This window comes from Onychomys torridus, chromosome X (genome assembly GCF_903995425.1).
Source record: "Onychomys torridus chromosome X, mOncTor1.1, whole genome shotgun sequence".
Lineage (NCBI taxonomy): Eukaryota > Metazoa > Chordata > Mammalia > Rodentia > Cricetidae > Onychomys > Onychomys torridus.
The window spans coordinates 72,596,461-72,611,339 of record NC_050466.1 but is presented as its reverse complement, the minus strand read 5'-3'; the positions used below and the strand labels follow the sequence as shown (position 1 = coordinate 72,611,339).

The following is a 14,879-nucleotide window of genomic DNA, read 5'->3' as shown; positions in this document are numbered from 1 at the left end:
GGAATTATTTTAGCATATATTCAGTAATGCTGAAGTTGAAAAAATATTCTAGGGTTGGGGATTTAGCACAGTGGTAGAGTGTTTGCCTAGCAAGCACAAGGCTCTGGGTTCGATCCTCAGCTCCAAAAAAAAAAAAATAGAAAAAATATTCTAACAATAGAACTTATATTTCCCTCAGAGTGTGAAATATGCAGTATTACTGTCTTGCAAAGGGTGATTAAAACTGTTTTCATTCTGAAAATGGTATTATATGAATCCAATAGAGCATATAAGAATCCCTTAGGTTCTTCTGAATATCCTGTTATATGCTACATATATATCGTTTTGGGATTATAGGCAATTTTTGTCTACTCAAAATCATCAAAACTGAAAGAAGCACATAGAAAATACCACAGATACATCTTTGAACATGTCTTCATCCTATTAGCATTTTGTTTCAATGTTAATGAGATGTATCACTCATTAACATTGTCTTTCCTATGGCTTAGTCATTAAAAGTGAAAACAAATTCTAATGACTGTCTTAGATTATTTCTGTGCTGAAATACCATGACCAAAAGTAAATAGGGGTGGATGGGCTTATTTCTTCTTATAAAGTACTTCTTTATGTTTACCACTTACATTCTGATAAGCTTATCAATTGTTATAAACCACTTTCCCTTTATTTCTCCCTCATAATACAACTTGAAAAGGATAAAAATTTCTGTACTGCCTTATATAAGTTAATTATATGAGCTTTAAGTGTTAATTCATTATGACAAAATGCATGTTAAAAATACTTATCACAAAAAAGACATGTTCAAGTGATTTTAAATCTATATAAACCTTACTTCATTTTTCAGTACCTACAGTAGCCGTATACTAAGAAGATAACACATAGTATCAAAATCATGTTAGACAGTAGCCTAGAAGTAATTTCATGGGATGATGAAAATTATATAATAATATGAATTGAATTATGAAACTTTTACTGAATCTTACCTAGAGTCCTACACATTACTTCACCATATTATAATCTTGATTCTGAGATGTAAGAAAGTGTAGCATGAATCTTAAAAATTCTTATTAATAAAATCAAACCTGAGGCCAGTTATTGGGGTGAATGCTGGAAGATCAGAGAAGCAGAACAAACCACAACTTCCTCACCTTGCCAGTTCCTCAGCTGATCCTGTTTCCTCAGACTGGAAACCTCATCTGGAATGAATCTCAGATGAAATGTGCTGCTCAAAGCCTGAATGCTTAACCAGCCGAAAACTTCTAGTTTCTGGTTCTCATGCCTTATATAATTTTCTGTTTTCTACCATCACTCCCTGGGATTAAAGGCATGAGTCACCATGCTTGGCTGTATCCTTGAACAGATGGATTTCTGCCTCTGGAATGCTAAGATTAAAGGCGTGTGCCGCCACTGCCTATCCTCTCTGTTTAATATTGTGGCTGTTCTGTCTCTGACCCCAGATAATTTTATTAGGGTGCACAATATTTTAGGGAACACAATACCACCACAAGAAAGTGGCATTTGGTATGACTTCTGCAATAAAATATTACAAAGAAACCCCTTATAGTCTCCTTTGTGTTGTCTGTCTCATAGAGGGTGTGGTTAATAAGCTATGCCTTGGAATTCATAACTACATGTGCCTTTCAGTCACTAAGTACTGGGAAAGGCTGCCAGCTCATTTTCTCTGGTATAACTTAGGCCCTAGAATCTTTGAATAATTGCTTCTGCTCATCACTCTGCTGAGGAGCTAGTGAATCTCACACTAGCATGGCTCAGACTATATTTCCACCAAGTGAAACACTGAACTATTGTCACTCAGCATTTTCTTTCCAAGTAGAATTACTCTATGTGTTATGACACAGAGAATAGTTCCATGACACTTGCCTTAGGTTCCCATGGATGGCTGTGTAGAAAGGAAACTTTTTTCTTTGTCTCTGGATTCACCTAATATTGATTCAGTAGTAGTCTGTATTTTTTTTTATTTTACAAACTTAAAATTTTTCTTAGAACTTTATACATGCATATACTGGTATTTACATCATTTCTACCTCTAACTCTACCCTGAAAATACACCCATATATTCCTGACTCCTTCTCATATTCATTACTCTCTCTCTCTCTCTCTCTCTCTCTCTCTCTCTCTCTCTCTATATATATATATATATATATATATATATATATATATATATATATATATCAGAGTAAATATATTGTTGCTCATATGTACATGTGTATATGAGTTGATACTTTTGGTTGTGGACTGGATGAACTATGAGTGGGTTCTCATCCCTGGAAGAAACTATCCACACTCTCTCAACATCCATTGATTGCCTATAGCTCTTCATCTAGGGGTGGGACATTATAAGGATTACCCTATCCCCATTGGTGTGAGGATGCATTTTGTTTAAACAACCATATTGAAAATGACTTTCTGCAGCTATTCTCACAAAATAGTGAAAACAAAGATTTTCTGGGCAACTTTAGATTTCTTATTTCATTGCACTTCAGATCTTTAAAGTGATATGTTCAGGGTTCATTGTGTGTTTTAAGTCTGTTTTATTTCCTGAGATTTTTTTTTTTTACTTTGGTCTTTACCCCTTCCTCTGATAATATAGCCAACATAGGGGCTCTTCTGTCTTCACTCCCTCTCCCCTGCAAATTTTCTGTTGTTTAGTATATTGTGAATATTTTCTGAGACTCATTGCTCATCTTGAGTTACATCTCTGAACCTCTCAGTTGTAATTGCTTTCACATTAGAAGTAGCTTCAATTCAAAAATCAGATTGAACTCTTCTCTTTTCTTCTTTTAATTTATGACAACCTTTTTTTTTCTGCCATCATTCACCTTATTGGTTAGCTCCCAAGTTGTCCCCCAATTAGTCCCTTTAAACTACACCAGTCCTTGATTGGGCATGATCTACCACCCTCTTTATTCATTTTTATTACTGTTTTTTGAATCAAAATTTCAAAGCACTGTTATATGCTGACTTTTTGTTTTGGAGTTCCTTTCTGATCTTGTTCTGTTTGATAGTCACAGTTATAGACAATCATTTTTAGGATGTGCTTAGTGATACTTTTTAAGAGTCTGGCTAACCTCTTTTTTATATTATTAAAATATGGCAGATAATGAACCCAGAGAACCCCAGTCTTGGACAGAAACACTTCACAGTAATTCAAAGTGTCCCAGTATAAGTAAAGAGGTAAGTGTTAACTTGTATGATACAAGCTTGATTGCATGAACACCATTGTTTGTGTTTATTTTTTTTTTGCAGGAGAACATATGAAAAATAACCAGAAGCAAATGGAATATCTACAATCTGAATCAACATTTAAAAAGCCAGGTGTATCAAAAGATCACAAATGTGAAGTATTGATGTTATATAATAGTTCTCAGAAAAGAACAAGAAGGAGGTGCCCAGGACATCCAAAGCCCAACAAATGGATGAAATGTCAGTGTCCTTTGAATTCTCTGAATTCAATACTTTGGAAATTTTTGCATAATTTATTATCTAAGTCTTTTGAGCATCTTACAGTAAATGAGTCTCTAATATGTTCTAGTAATTAGCACCACAAACTTTTACTCAACTTATAATAATATTTGAGTTGCAAACTACAGGTCTTTCTTTTTTAGGTTTCTCCAATGAGAATGTGATCAAACCACTATGAATAATAGGGATTATATAGGAGTGAACCACTGCTGTGGAATGTCATTCTATATGCTGTGAATGTGTTTTGCTCTGATTGCTCTGTGTTGTTGATAAGCAAAATGATGATTGGTCAATAGCCAGGTAGGAAGTATAGGTGGGATAAGCAGACAAAGAGAATTCTGTGAAAAGAAAGGCTGAGTTAGGAGACACTTTTAGTCACCACCAGAAGAAGCAAGATGTAAATAAAGTACTGGTAAGCCACAAGCCACATGGCAAAGTATAGATTTATAGAAATAGAAATAGGTTAATTTAAGATGTAAGAGCTAGCTAGGGAGCCATAAGGCCTGAGCCATAAGGCAACATATATAAGCCTCTGTGTGTTTGTGTGTGTGTGAGCAGCTGCAGGACTGGGCAAGACACAGGAAAACTTCCAACTACAAACCTCTAATATTTTGTTTTTCTTGATTATAAATTATAAACTCTGCTGGGCAGTGGTGGCACAACCTTTAATCCCAGCACTCGGGAGGCAGAGTCAGGCAGATCTCTGAGTTTGAAGCCAGCTTGTACTACCAAGTGAGTTCCAGGAAAAGGCGCAAGGCTATACAGAGAAATCCTGTCTCAAAAAAACAAAAAATAATAAATAAATAAATAAATAAATAAATAAATGAACTCTATGCTATTGTAAGTAGTAATAGTGGCAGTAATCTATTGTAAGTCAGGAAGAAAGCATCCCAGTGTAATTTTGATATGCACTTACATTCCTGATGGCAAATGAAAGTAATGATTTTTTCCATGTATTTGTTGCTCACTTGTATTTCTTCTTTTGAGAAGTCATACAAAAGAAAATCTGTATCAACAAATGAAACTTTACATAATTCTGTTGCCCTCCCCAGGGAGATCAGTTAATATCTGCAAAAAAATTTTGGTTGTGATGAGTAGTATCTGAGGATATGTTAATTCTATCAAGTATGACGAGGCCAAGAACAATATCAATCATAAACACAAAGAATGCCACCCAATAATCCAGATGCCCTCAACATAGTTGGTGCTTCACTTAAAATTGATACTCATAACTAAGAATTAATGTTTCTCTCCCTGGGTGCAACCCCACTATAATGATTTATTTTCTTAAGATGGCTTCTTATATTTCCAATGGATGATTGCAATCCATGAGCATATAAATAAAGTTACAGACTAATAAATATTAGAAGATAAACAATTTTTAACTTTGATATGAGTGTTGTATCTTGAATAGAACCTTTTTTGAGACTAGTTCACCTTGTGTTCTTCCAAAGGACCTGGGTATCTCACAACTATCTATGACTCTAGATCCAGGGGATCTGAACAGTTGTAGTTCCAACAAGCATCTGCGCACATGTGGCATACACTCATACAGACAAATACACACATGCATAATATAAGTAAATCTTAAAAAAAATTTAAAGCTTTGAGAATTATTTTTGGTTGTATTGGTATCTTGATTAAATGCCTCTCCATGGTGATATATAAGATTCTGAAAAATTAAACAGAAGTGCCCTCTAATTCACTTAAAATTACCATAAATTTGTCTAGAATAAGATATTTCAAAAGCAGTTTTGAAATCCTCTTGCTTTTCCTTGTAAATTTAGTTTTTTATACTTTGCAAAAGTATTGATTCTATGTGAAATATGAATCAAATTAAGATTAAATATCTGAATCTTTAGGTGCTTGTTTTCTTAACTTTTTTTTGCAACAGTGTCTAGACAGCATTTGTTATAGTTTTTACAGTTCTTTTCTTATTATCATCCACTTTATGTTTACAGGTGAAGCGATGACATTGGATGTTGCGCCTCAAGATGATTCTGAAAGAGGCTCCCTTACCTCCATTCAACAATCCAAAAATAGGACAAAAAGTGAGTGTGGGTTTTGGACAACAAAATATCAGGGTAAAACAAAAAATGATGATATCATTGGAGGAATGGGATTTATCTTTAATATTGAGAATTCAAACCCACAAAATGACCTTGTATTTCTTTCAGGATTTGGCTGTCATGACAGTAATAGAAATGAACAGAAGCAAGTGCATCATCAACAACCTGAGTCCACATGTGTAATTCCCTTTTTACCAGAAGAAGATACCACTGAAATTTTAATGGAAGACCCATTGACTAGAGAGGGAAGAAATACCAGAAGTGAGAGTCCAGAAGTTCTGATAGTTGGAGAAATGACTGAAATTAGAACACCTCAACCTATTCACCAGGTGGCGTTAGTAAAAGGTCATCATCATGTATCAACTGAAACTTTTCCACATCTTAACATTCATGAACCTTTGCCAAGTGGTAGGCCAGTTTTTCCACTGAACATATCTGAGTTGCAAAGAAGGCATTCTTTTACATCTTCTCCAAGAAGTCACATAGTCTGCACTGCTCATAGAGGTCAGCCTGTATCTGTAACACCAGCTAACTTTGTGTGTGTGGAAATTAATAAAAAAGAACACACAAACAGCTTTTCACATTCTAATCAGGCAGGTATGCAGAATTCTGAAATAATTTCTGTTGCTCAAACTTCAAATACTAGTGTAGAGTTTCCTTTAGCTACAGTTCCCTATGGAACATCAGGGTATACTCTGACAGAAATTCTTGACATAGAACATAACAATTGCCCTGAGATTGGTTTAGAGGTCTGTGACTCATCTTCAAGTCAAAATAATAGAAGAGTTTATTCTGGTGACAGTAGTATTTCTAGTTTTGTTTCTAGTTCTTTTTCACATTCTACTAGGAATTCTAGTACAGTTTCCTCATTATTTTCATCATCAACTCCCAGACAACCGATTTTGCAAATTCCTATTATTTTGGAGACCACTATTACCAGGGATGAAAATTTACCGGATGCTTTTCAAATTAATGAAGACAATAATGAACGAATTTTATCTTTTCACCCACCCTCTGAGACCAGGAGGGAAACACAAGTTGCGGGCCGAGAAGAATCTGATAATAGTGATTCTTGGCCACTTTTGCCTAATTTTGCCAACTTCAATGATATTCATAATAACCATCCTAAAGGACTTACCAAGGAACAGATTAATACTTTACCAATAAGAGCTTTTTGTGAAAGTGATAGATTAAATATCTGCACTATTTGTATTACAGAATACACAGAAAGCAGTAGGATTCGCATTCTCCCTTGTTCTCATGAATATCATGATGAATGCATTGATAACTGGCTATCTGAAAAATCTAATTGTCCTATTTGTCGGAGACAAATAATCAATCCCCCTGATGATACAGAAATTCCATTTTGAGTTCTTGACCTCAGATAAATAAATTGTTATAATGATGAATGAACAATTGTCACTTGCTATCTTAATTTGTGTTTATATTGATTTGAAAAGCATAATGACCAAAAAGCAGCATTGGCAAAAAGGGTTTATTTGGCATGCACATCCACCCACAGAAGAGAAGGCAGGAATTCAAGGAAGGAACCTGGAGCTGTGTGCTGATGCAAAGACTATGGGGCGGGGGGGTTGTTCCTTACTGGCTTGTTCCTCATACAACCTTTTTTCTTATGCAAAAAAACAACATGCTGGACTCACCCCAATTAATCACCAATTAAGAAATATCTTATAGGGTAGCCTGCCTGCAACCCAGTTTTGTGGAATCATCTTCTTAATTGAGGTTCCCTCTTCACATATGACTCTAGCTTGTTCCAAGTTGACAAAATATAGCCATCAAATGTGATGCCTTGTGAACTTGACATACAAACACCATCACATAGACATGCCATTTTCTTTCCTGTTGCCTTTAAAAGGTCAATATTAATATAATAATACATGGCATATTACAAACTTATAAAGTCCCATAGTTTTTCTTTACAAATTGAAATGCTTTAAAAGCTCAGCCTCTTAAAAAATCTAATTTCTCTGTAAAACTCCAAAACCTCTTTAAATGTTTATAGTCTCTCAATGTGGGCTCTCCAAAAATCCAAATAAGTAAAATATTTTTTTATTTCACAATCATGTCAAAGCAAAAGCAAAACCATCATTATACACTTCAGTATAAGTCATTTAGAATTCACTCAAGACCATCTGAGCTTTTCTAAAGAGCTCAACATAACATGTACAACTTTTCCCATAGGATTAGGCCAGCTCTACTTCATTGCTGCTACTCCCCGTGGTGGTCATTGCATGGTTTTGACATCTCCAGAATTCTGGGGTTTCCTGCTGCAACTGAACTGCACTTTCATCAATTACATCTCCTAGGCATTCATTATATGGCCAGGTCTCAACTTCTCTCCTTGACCCTTTAATACTGAGGCTTCAACTGTCATTGAGGCTGCACCTTTTCCAATAGCTTCTCCTATTTTCTCACATTGCCAAGCCTCAGCACTTCTCCAAGACCCATTCATGCCTTCAAAACCAGTACAAACTTGGAGACTCTTCCAGTTGACAAGTTTGACTACCAATACATGGTAGAACCTTAGCTCTCTTAAGAATGTAGCTTCTGTGTGCTGACACTGAGGAAACACTTCCCAGAAGATTTCACCTTTATGATACTTGTCTCTTTGGAATCACTGTTAATTTACCCATCTACAGCTGATCAACATCAATTATCCCATTAAACCAACAGTTTCACTTCAGTAGTCCTGTTCACTTTTTAATTACAGATGACTCCAGCTTGAGATGACCAGAACCCACAAATTCCTAACACAAAATATCACAAAATAGCCCAATAGAGGTCTTGCTTTCCTCTGAAACTTCACAGACCATGCCTTATATTGTCTGAAATGCTCTAAACATGCTTATCTTCTAACATTCTACAGAATAGCCAAAGGGCTCTATAGCACTCCCAAAGATCAAAAGTCCTTCTGCAATCCTTCCAAAAGCAAATGGTCAGGTCTATTGAAGCTATACATCACTTATGGTATCAATTTCTGTATTAGTTTGTATTTATATTGCTATGATAAAACACCATGATAAAAATCAGCTTAGGGAAGAAAAGGTTTATTTGGTTTCTATTGATAGAAAACAAGGTATGAACTCAAATAAATCAGGAACCCAGAAAAGGAAGCTGATACAGAGACCATGGAGGAATGTGGCTTACTGACTTGTCCTTATAGCTTTCTCAGCCTCCTTTCTGAAAGAACCTAGGACCAGCAGCCAAAATGGGCTAGGCTCTTCTCCATCAATCACTAATTTTGAAAATCTGCTGCAGTCTTGCCTACAGTCTGGTCTTATGGAATCAATTTTGCAAGTGAGATCCCATGTTCTCTGATGACTCTAGTTTGTGTGAAATTGATAAAAGAACCAGTCAGTACACTTGATTGATATTGTAAATCCCTGATATGAGTCATTGAGCCCAGAGGAATGATTTGCTTTCCCCAGTATTTTTTTCAAAATGAAAATAACTATTTTACGTACCTTATCTTACAGAAAAGTCTAATTTCACACTGGGACAGGTCACTGGATTTGGAAATGAACTTAAAATTTATCCCAGGTTGTGATGCTCCTGATTCTAGGAAACAGTATTTTAACTATAGTATAATAAGCTTCAGATATATCCTAAAATTTTTATCTAATAAGATGTGTCTCAGGGACTTTACAATCTTGGCTAATATTGTGTGTTCAAAAATGTAACAACCAATTAAAATTATAATTAATGCAAGAACTTAATAGAATTATCAACATTAAAATGGTGTTACTATTACAACTTATTAAAAATATTAACATATTTATCTTCTTATCTGATATTCCAGTAGTTTTTCCCATCCCTTAAGAGATTACTTTTTTTTTATTAAATGCTGAGTGTCCACATTTATTTCAAACAATTTTTACTGGTGAACAGTAATAATATAGCATTCATAGGGTTAGAATTTTAGTACTTTAAAAGGGAATTTATTTTTATTTAAATTGTTTTTTATTTTATTTTTTTCATTTTACATATGAATCACACTTCCCCTTCCCTCCACTCCTCCTGATTTCCCCACACCCTTCCTCCTATCCATTACTCAGACAGGGAAAATCTCCAATGGGGAGTAAACAAAGTCTGACATATCAAGTTAAGGTAGGACAAAGCTTTTCCCTCCTGTATCAAGGCTGAGCAAGCAATCCCACCATAGAAAATGGACTGTGTTACCTCACTCAGAATGATTTTTTCTAGATCCATCCATTTGCCTGCAAACCTCATGATGTCATTGTTTTTCTCTGCTGATTAGTACTCCATTGTGTATATGTACTATATTTTCTTTATCCATTCTTTAGTTGATGGGCATCTAGGTTGTATCCAGGTTCTGGGTATTACAAACAAAGCTGATATGAACATAGCTGAGCAAATGCCCTTGTGGTATGATTGAGGATTCCTTGGGTATATGCCCAAGAGTGCTATAGCTGGGTCTTGGGGGAGATGGATTCCCAATTTTCTAAGGAAGCACCATATTGATTTCCAGAGTGGCTGTACAAGCTTGCATTCCCACCAGCAGTAGAGGAGAGTTCCCCTTGCTCCACATCCTCTCCAGCATAAGCTGTCTTCTGTGTTTTTGATCTTAGCCATTCTGACAGGTGTAAGGTGGTATCTCAGAGTTGTTTTGATTTGCATTTCCCAGATAATTAGGGATGTTGAGCAATTCCTTAAATGTCTTTCAGGCATTTGAACTTCCTCTGTGTAGAATTCTCTGTTTATTTCTATAGCCCATTTCTTAATTGTACTGTTGGGCATTTTGATGTCTAATTTCTTGAGTTCTTTATATGTTCTAGATATCAGCCCTCTGTCAGATATGGGGTTGGTGAAGACCTTTTCCCATTCTGTATACTGTTGCTTTGTCTTTTTGACCGTGCCCTTAGAACCCAGACTCAGAAGGACAAACACAGTATGTACTCACTCATAGGAGGATACTAGATGTAAAACAAAGATGAGTAGACTGCTACACAACTCCAGGGAGGCTACCTAGAAAATGGGACCCTAGGAAAGACCTAAGGATCACCCAATGACAGAGAAATGGATGCGATCTACATGAACAACCTGGACCACATTGGGAGTAATGAAGGGCAAGATTTGAGGGAAAGAAAGCTTAGGGGAACAGGAGATTCCAGCTGGATCAAGAACAGAAAGGGAGAACGAGGAATAACAGACCATGATAAATGAAGACCACATGAGAAGAGGAATAGGCAGAGTGCTGGAGAGGTCCCCCAAAATCCACAATGATACATCCTCTGTAGACTGCTGGCAATGGTCAAGAGAAAGCGTGATCTGACCTAGTCCGGTGATCAGATTTCTAAACTCCCTGACTGTCGTGCTGAACTCTCATCCAATAACTGATGGAAGTGGATGCAGAGATCCTCAGCCAGGCCCCAGGTGGATCTCCAGGTGTCCAACTGTTGAGAAAGAGGAGGGTCTGTAAGAGAGTGAATTGTTGAATCCAAGATTGCAAAAAGCACAGGGACAAATAGCCAAATGAATGGAACCACATTAATTATGAACCAAAGACTGTGGAACCCCCAGCTGGATCAGGCCCTCTGGATAAGTGAGACCATTGAATAGCTTGATCTGCTTGGGAGGCACCCAGTCTGTGGGAATAGGATCTGTCCTTAGTGCATGAACTGACTGTTTGAAACCTTGGGCTTACACAGGGACACTTTGCTCAGTCTGGAAGGAGGTGACAGGACCTGCCTGTACTGAATCCACCAGGTTTAAATGATTCCCGAGGGGTGCCTTGATCCTGGAGGACATGGGAATGGAGGGGAGAGCCTGGGGGAAGTGGGGGGGGGGGCGGGAGGGGGAGGACAGGGGAACCCATGGCTGATGTATAAATTTTAAATTAAAAAAAACCAAAAAAATAGAAAAAATGAAAATGAACTGCAAAATGACAGTTCATGCAGCAGGAATAAGCCCTGGTCTCACTGCCAGGGGCCCCCAAAACAGACCAAACAAAACAACTGTCAATCACAGAGGGCCTAGTTTAAGCACTGCAGGTTCCTCAGCCATCAGTCCAGAGTACTTGAGCTACCACTAGCTTGGGTGAGCTATCATTGGGTTTCTATACCATGACCTAGATACCCACTGGTCATGCAATCCTCCTCCTTCTCTTCGACTGGACTCCAGGTTCTCAGCCCAGTGCTATATGTGTATCTCTCTATCTGCTTTCATCAGTCACTGGATGAAAGCTCTATGACAACTAAGGTGGTCACCAATCTGATTACCTGGGAAGACCAATTCAGGATCACTTTCCACTATTGCTAGGGGACTTCTCTGGGGTCATCCTTGTGGATTTCTGGGAATTTCCATAGTACCAGTTTTCTCTCTAACTCCATAATTGCTCAGTCTATCAAGATATCCCTGTTATACCTCTACCTCTCTGTCCTTTCCCATACTTGACCATCCCATTCCCTCATGTTCTCATCCCCCCATCCCTGTCCCAGGATATTGTATCTTATCCCAGGGTGATTCATTCAAGCCCTTCTTAGTGTCACACATGTTACCTAGTTTCACTGGGGTTGTGGATTGTAGGCTGGTTATCCTTTATTTTAAAACTAATATCCACTTATGAGTAAGTATATACAATGTTTGACTTTCTGAGTCCAGGTTACCTCACTCAGGATGATTTTTTTTATGTTCCATCCATTTGATGGCAAATTTCATGATTCACTGTTTTCCTCCCACACTGAGTAATATGCCATTGTGAAGATACACCACATTTTTTTTATCCATTCCTAAGTTGAGGATCATCTAGGTTGTTTCCAGGTTATGGCTATTATGAATAATGCTGCTAGTAACATAGTTGAGGAAGTATCCTTGTGGTATAACTGAGCATCCTTTGGGTATATGCCCAAGAGTGGAATTGCCAAGTTTTGAGGTAGATTAATTCTCAGTTTTCAAGGAAACTGCCATAGTGATTCACAAAGTGGTTGTACAAGTTTAAACTCCAACCATCAGTGGAGGAGTGCTCCCCTTTCTTCACATCCACTCCAACATATTATCTTATCAGTGTTTTTGATCTTAGCCATTCTAACAAATGTAAGATGGTATCTCAGAGTCATTTTGATTTGCATTCCCCTGATGGTTATGAATCTTGAACAGTCCTCTAAGAGTATCCCTGGCATTTGATTTTTTTTCGGTTGAAAATTCTCCTAGAAGGAACCATTTCTCAGTGCAATGAAATAACCAAATGCTTATTGTAAAAGAACCATACTGCTTGGGGTGTTAGAACACTTTTAGCAGAGAGAACAGGAAATTCAGAAGAAACAATAAAGCAATTTTTTTGGTAAACTTCTATAAAGGGATAAAGACCAAAATTAAAAATACAAATAAATAACTATCCCTTGGAAGGTCTGGTAGACACAGGTGTGGATGTTACAATAATTGTAGCAGAATTTTGGCATCCAAATTGACCTCTTCCATAGGTAATTGTTCAGATGCTAGGGATTGGAACATTATCTCAAGTGAAATAGAGTGCAAGAGAGCTCAGATGTATAGGGACAGAAAGATAGAGATGAAAAATTAAAGACATATGTGGCTAATATAGCTATTAATTTATGGGGCTGTGAGTTATTACAACAATGGAATACCCAGATTAACATTCCTCCAACCTCAGAAACAAACCATAAACTAACACATGTTTCTGAGAGAAATATTAGGAGATATTAAAAAGAGCACTCACTACCCCTCCAGTTTGAACAAGAAAAGGACACAACAACTGCTGATCTTTCAAAGACAGCAATAGCTCTACCTTTAAAATGGTTAACAGACAAGCCTTTATGGGTTCAGCAATGCCCTTTAACAACAGAGAAACTGTAGGCTTTAGAAGAGCTGGTACAATGGCAGTTAAATGGTCAGCATATTGGAAAATCAACCAGGCCTTAGAATTCAACTGCATTTGTTATTAAAAAGATACCTGGTAAATGCAGAATGGTAACAAACCTAAGACCAATGAACAAAGTAATTCAGGAAATGGGCTCATTACAATCTGGAATTCCTTTGTCTATTCTGTTACCTAAAAGAGGAGCTTTTGTAGTTACTGATTTTAAAGAGTCTTTATTCTCAATACCCTTACAAGAAAAAGACAGAGAAGGTTTTGCCTTCATGGTGCCAAATTATAATAATTCTCAGCCAGTTAAGAGATATCAATGTAGGGTTCTCCCACAGGGAATGTTAAATAGCCCAACCCTGTGCCAATATTTTGTATGACAGCCATTGGAAGTAATATGTACACAATTTCCCAAATCTATAATTTGTCATTATATGATGATATATTACTAGCTGATTCAAAGGCAGATAACTAAGAATGTTTGAAGAAGTAAAGAAAATTTTACTTTGGGGATTACAAATTGCTCCTAAAAATGATAAAAAGAGGAGATTCTATTATTTATTTAGGATAGCAATAGGTCTACAAAAAATAGACCCCAACGCCCAGAGAGGCCTGCTCCCCAAAAGTTTCATTTTCCAGGATCCCCCTGACAGACACTGCAATCTCCATGCCCAGCCACCACACCCATCTGTCTGAGACATCAGCTACTGCCTGAGACTCAAAGACCAGCCCCAAGCTCCCATCTTGCACAGAGCTTCCATCTGAACCAGAGAGTGGCTTCCTGAATCTTTCAGCTCTGTCTGGACCAAGAACGCTGACAAGACAAAGAATGAATCCACTAGGAGATGAGGAGACATCAAGGCAGAAGTACATACAACAAAATAAAGAGCAATACAGCATCACCAGAACATAGCTCTCTACCGACAGCTAGACCTGAACATCACAAAATGGAAGAAGCAGAAGAAAACAATATTATGAATAACATCATGAAGATGCTAGAGGCTTATAAAGAAAAAATCAAAAATGAAATTCAGGAAGAGATAAACAAAAATGGAAAGAATGCTATAAAAAACACAGAGGAAAGGACAAATAAAGCAGAAGAAAAAAAAATCCCTGAAAGAAAATCATGAAAAAGCAATGAAACAGGTGAGAGAAACAGTCCAAGACCTGAAAAGGGAAATAGAAAAAATGAAGAAGACACAAACATAGGGAATGCTGGAAATAGAAAATCTGAATAAATGAACAAGAACTTTAGATTCAAGTAAAACCAACAGAATGGAAGAGATGGAAGAGAGGATCACTCATTTTGAAGATATGGTAGAAGAAATAGATTCATCAGTGAAAGAAAATACTAAAGTCAAAAAAGTCATGACCCAAAATATCCAAGAAATTTGGGACACCATGCAAAGACAAAATCAAAGAATAATAGGGATAGAGGAAAGAGAAGAATACCAACTAAAAGGCAG

The 14,879-nt window shown here is 36.9% G+C and overlaps 1 protein-coding gene across 1 annotated transcript in view; it reads left to right on the top strand.

Annotated features, from left to right (window-relative positions):
* Positions 1 to 6,919, top strand: part of LOC118574674 (E3 ubiquitin-protein ligase RLIM-like) — a 30,572-nt gene extending 23,653 nt beyond the window's left edge. Inside the window, exons 3-4 of the mRNA XM_036175599.1 lie at positions 3,265 to 3,441; positions 5,442 to 6,919. Coding sequence (XP_036031492.1) covers positions 3,265 to 3,441; positions 5,442 to 6,919 — 1,655 coding nt within the window. The remainder of the gene's footprint in view (positions 1 to 3,264; positions 3,442 to 5,441) is intronic.
* Positions 6,920 to 14,879: the final 7,960 nt, after the last annotated feature.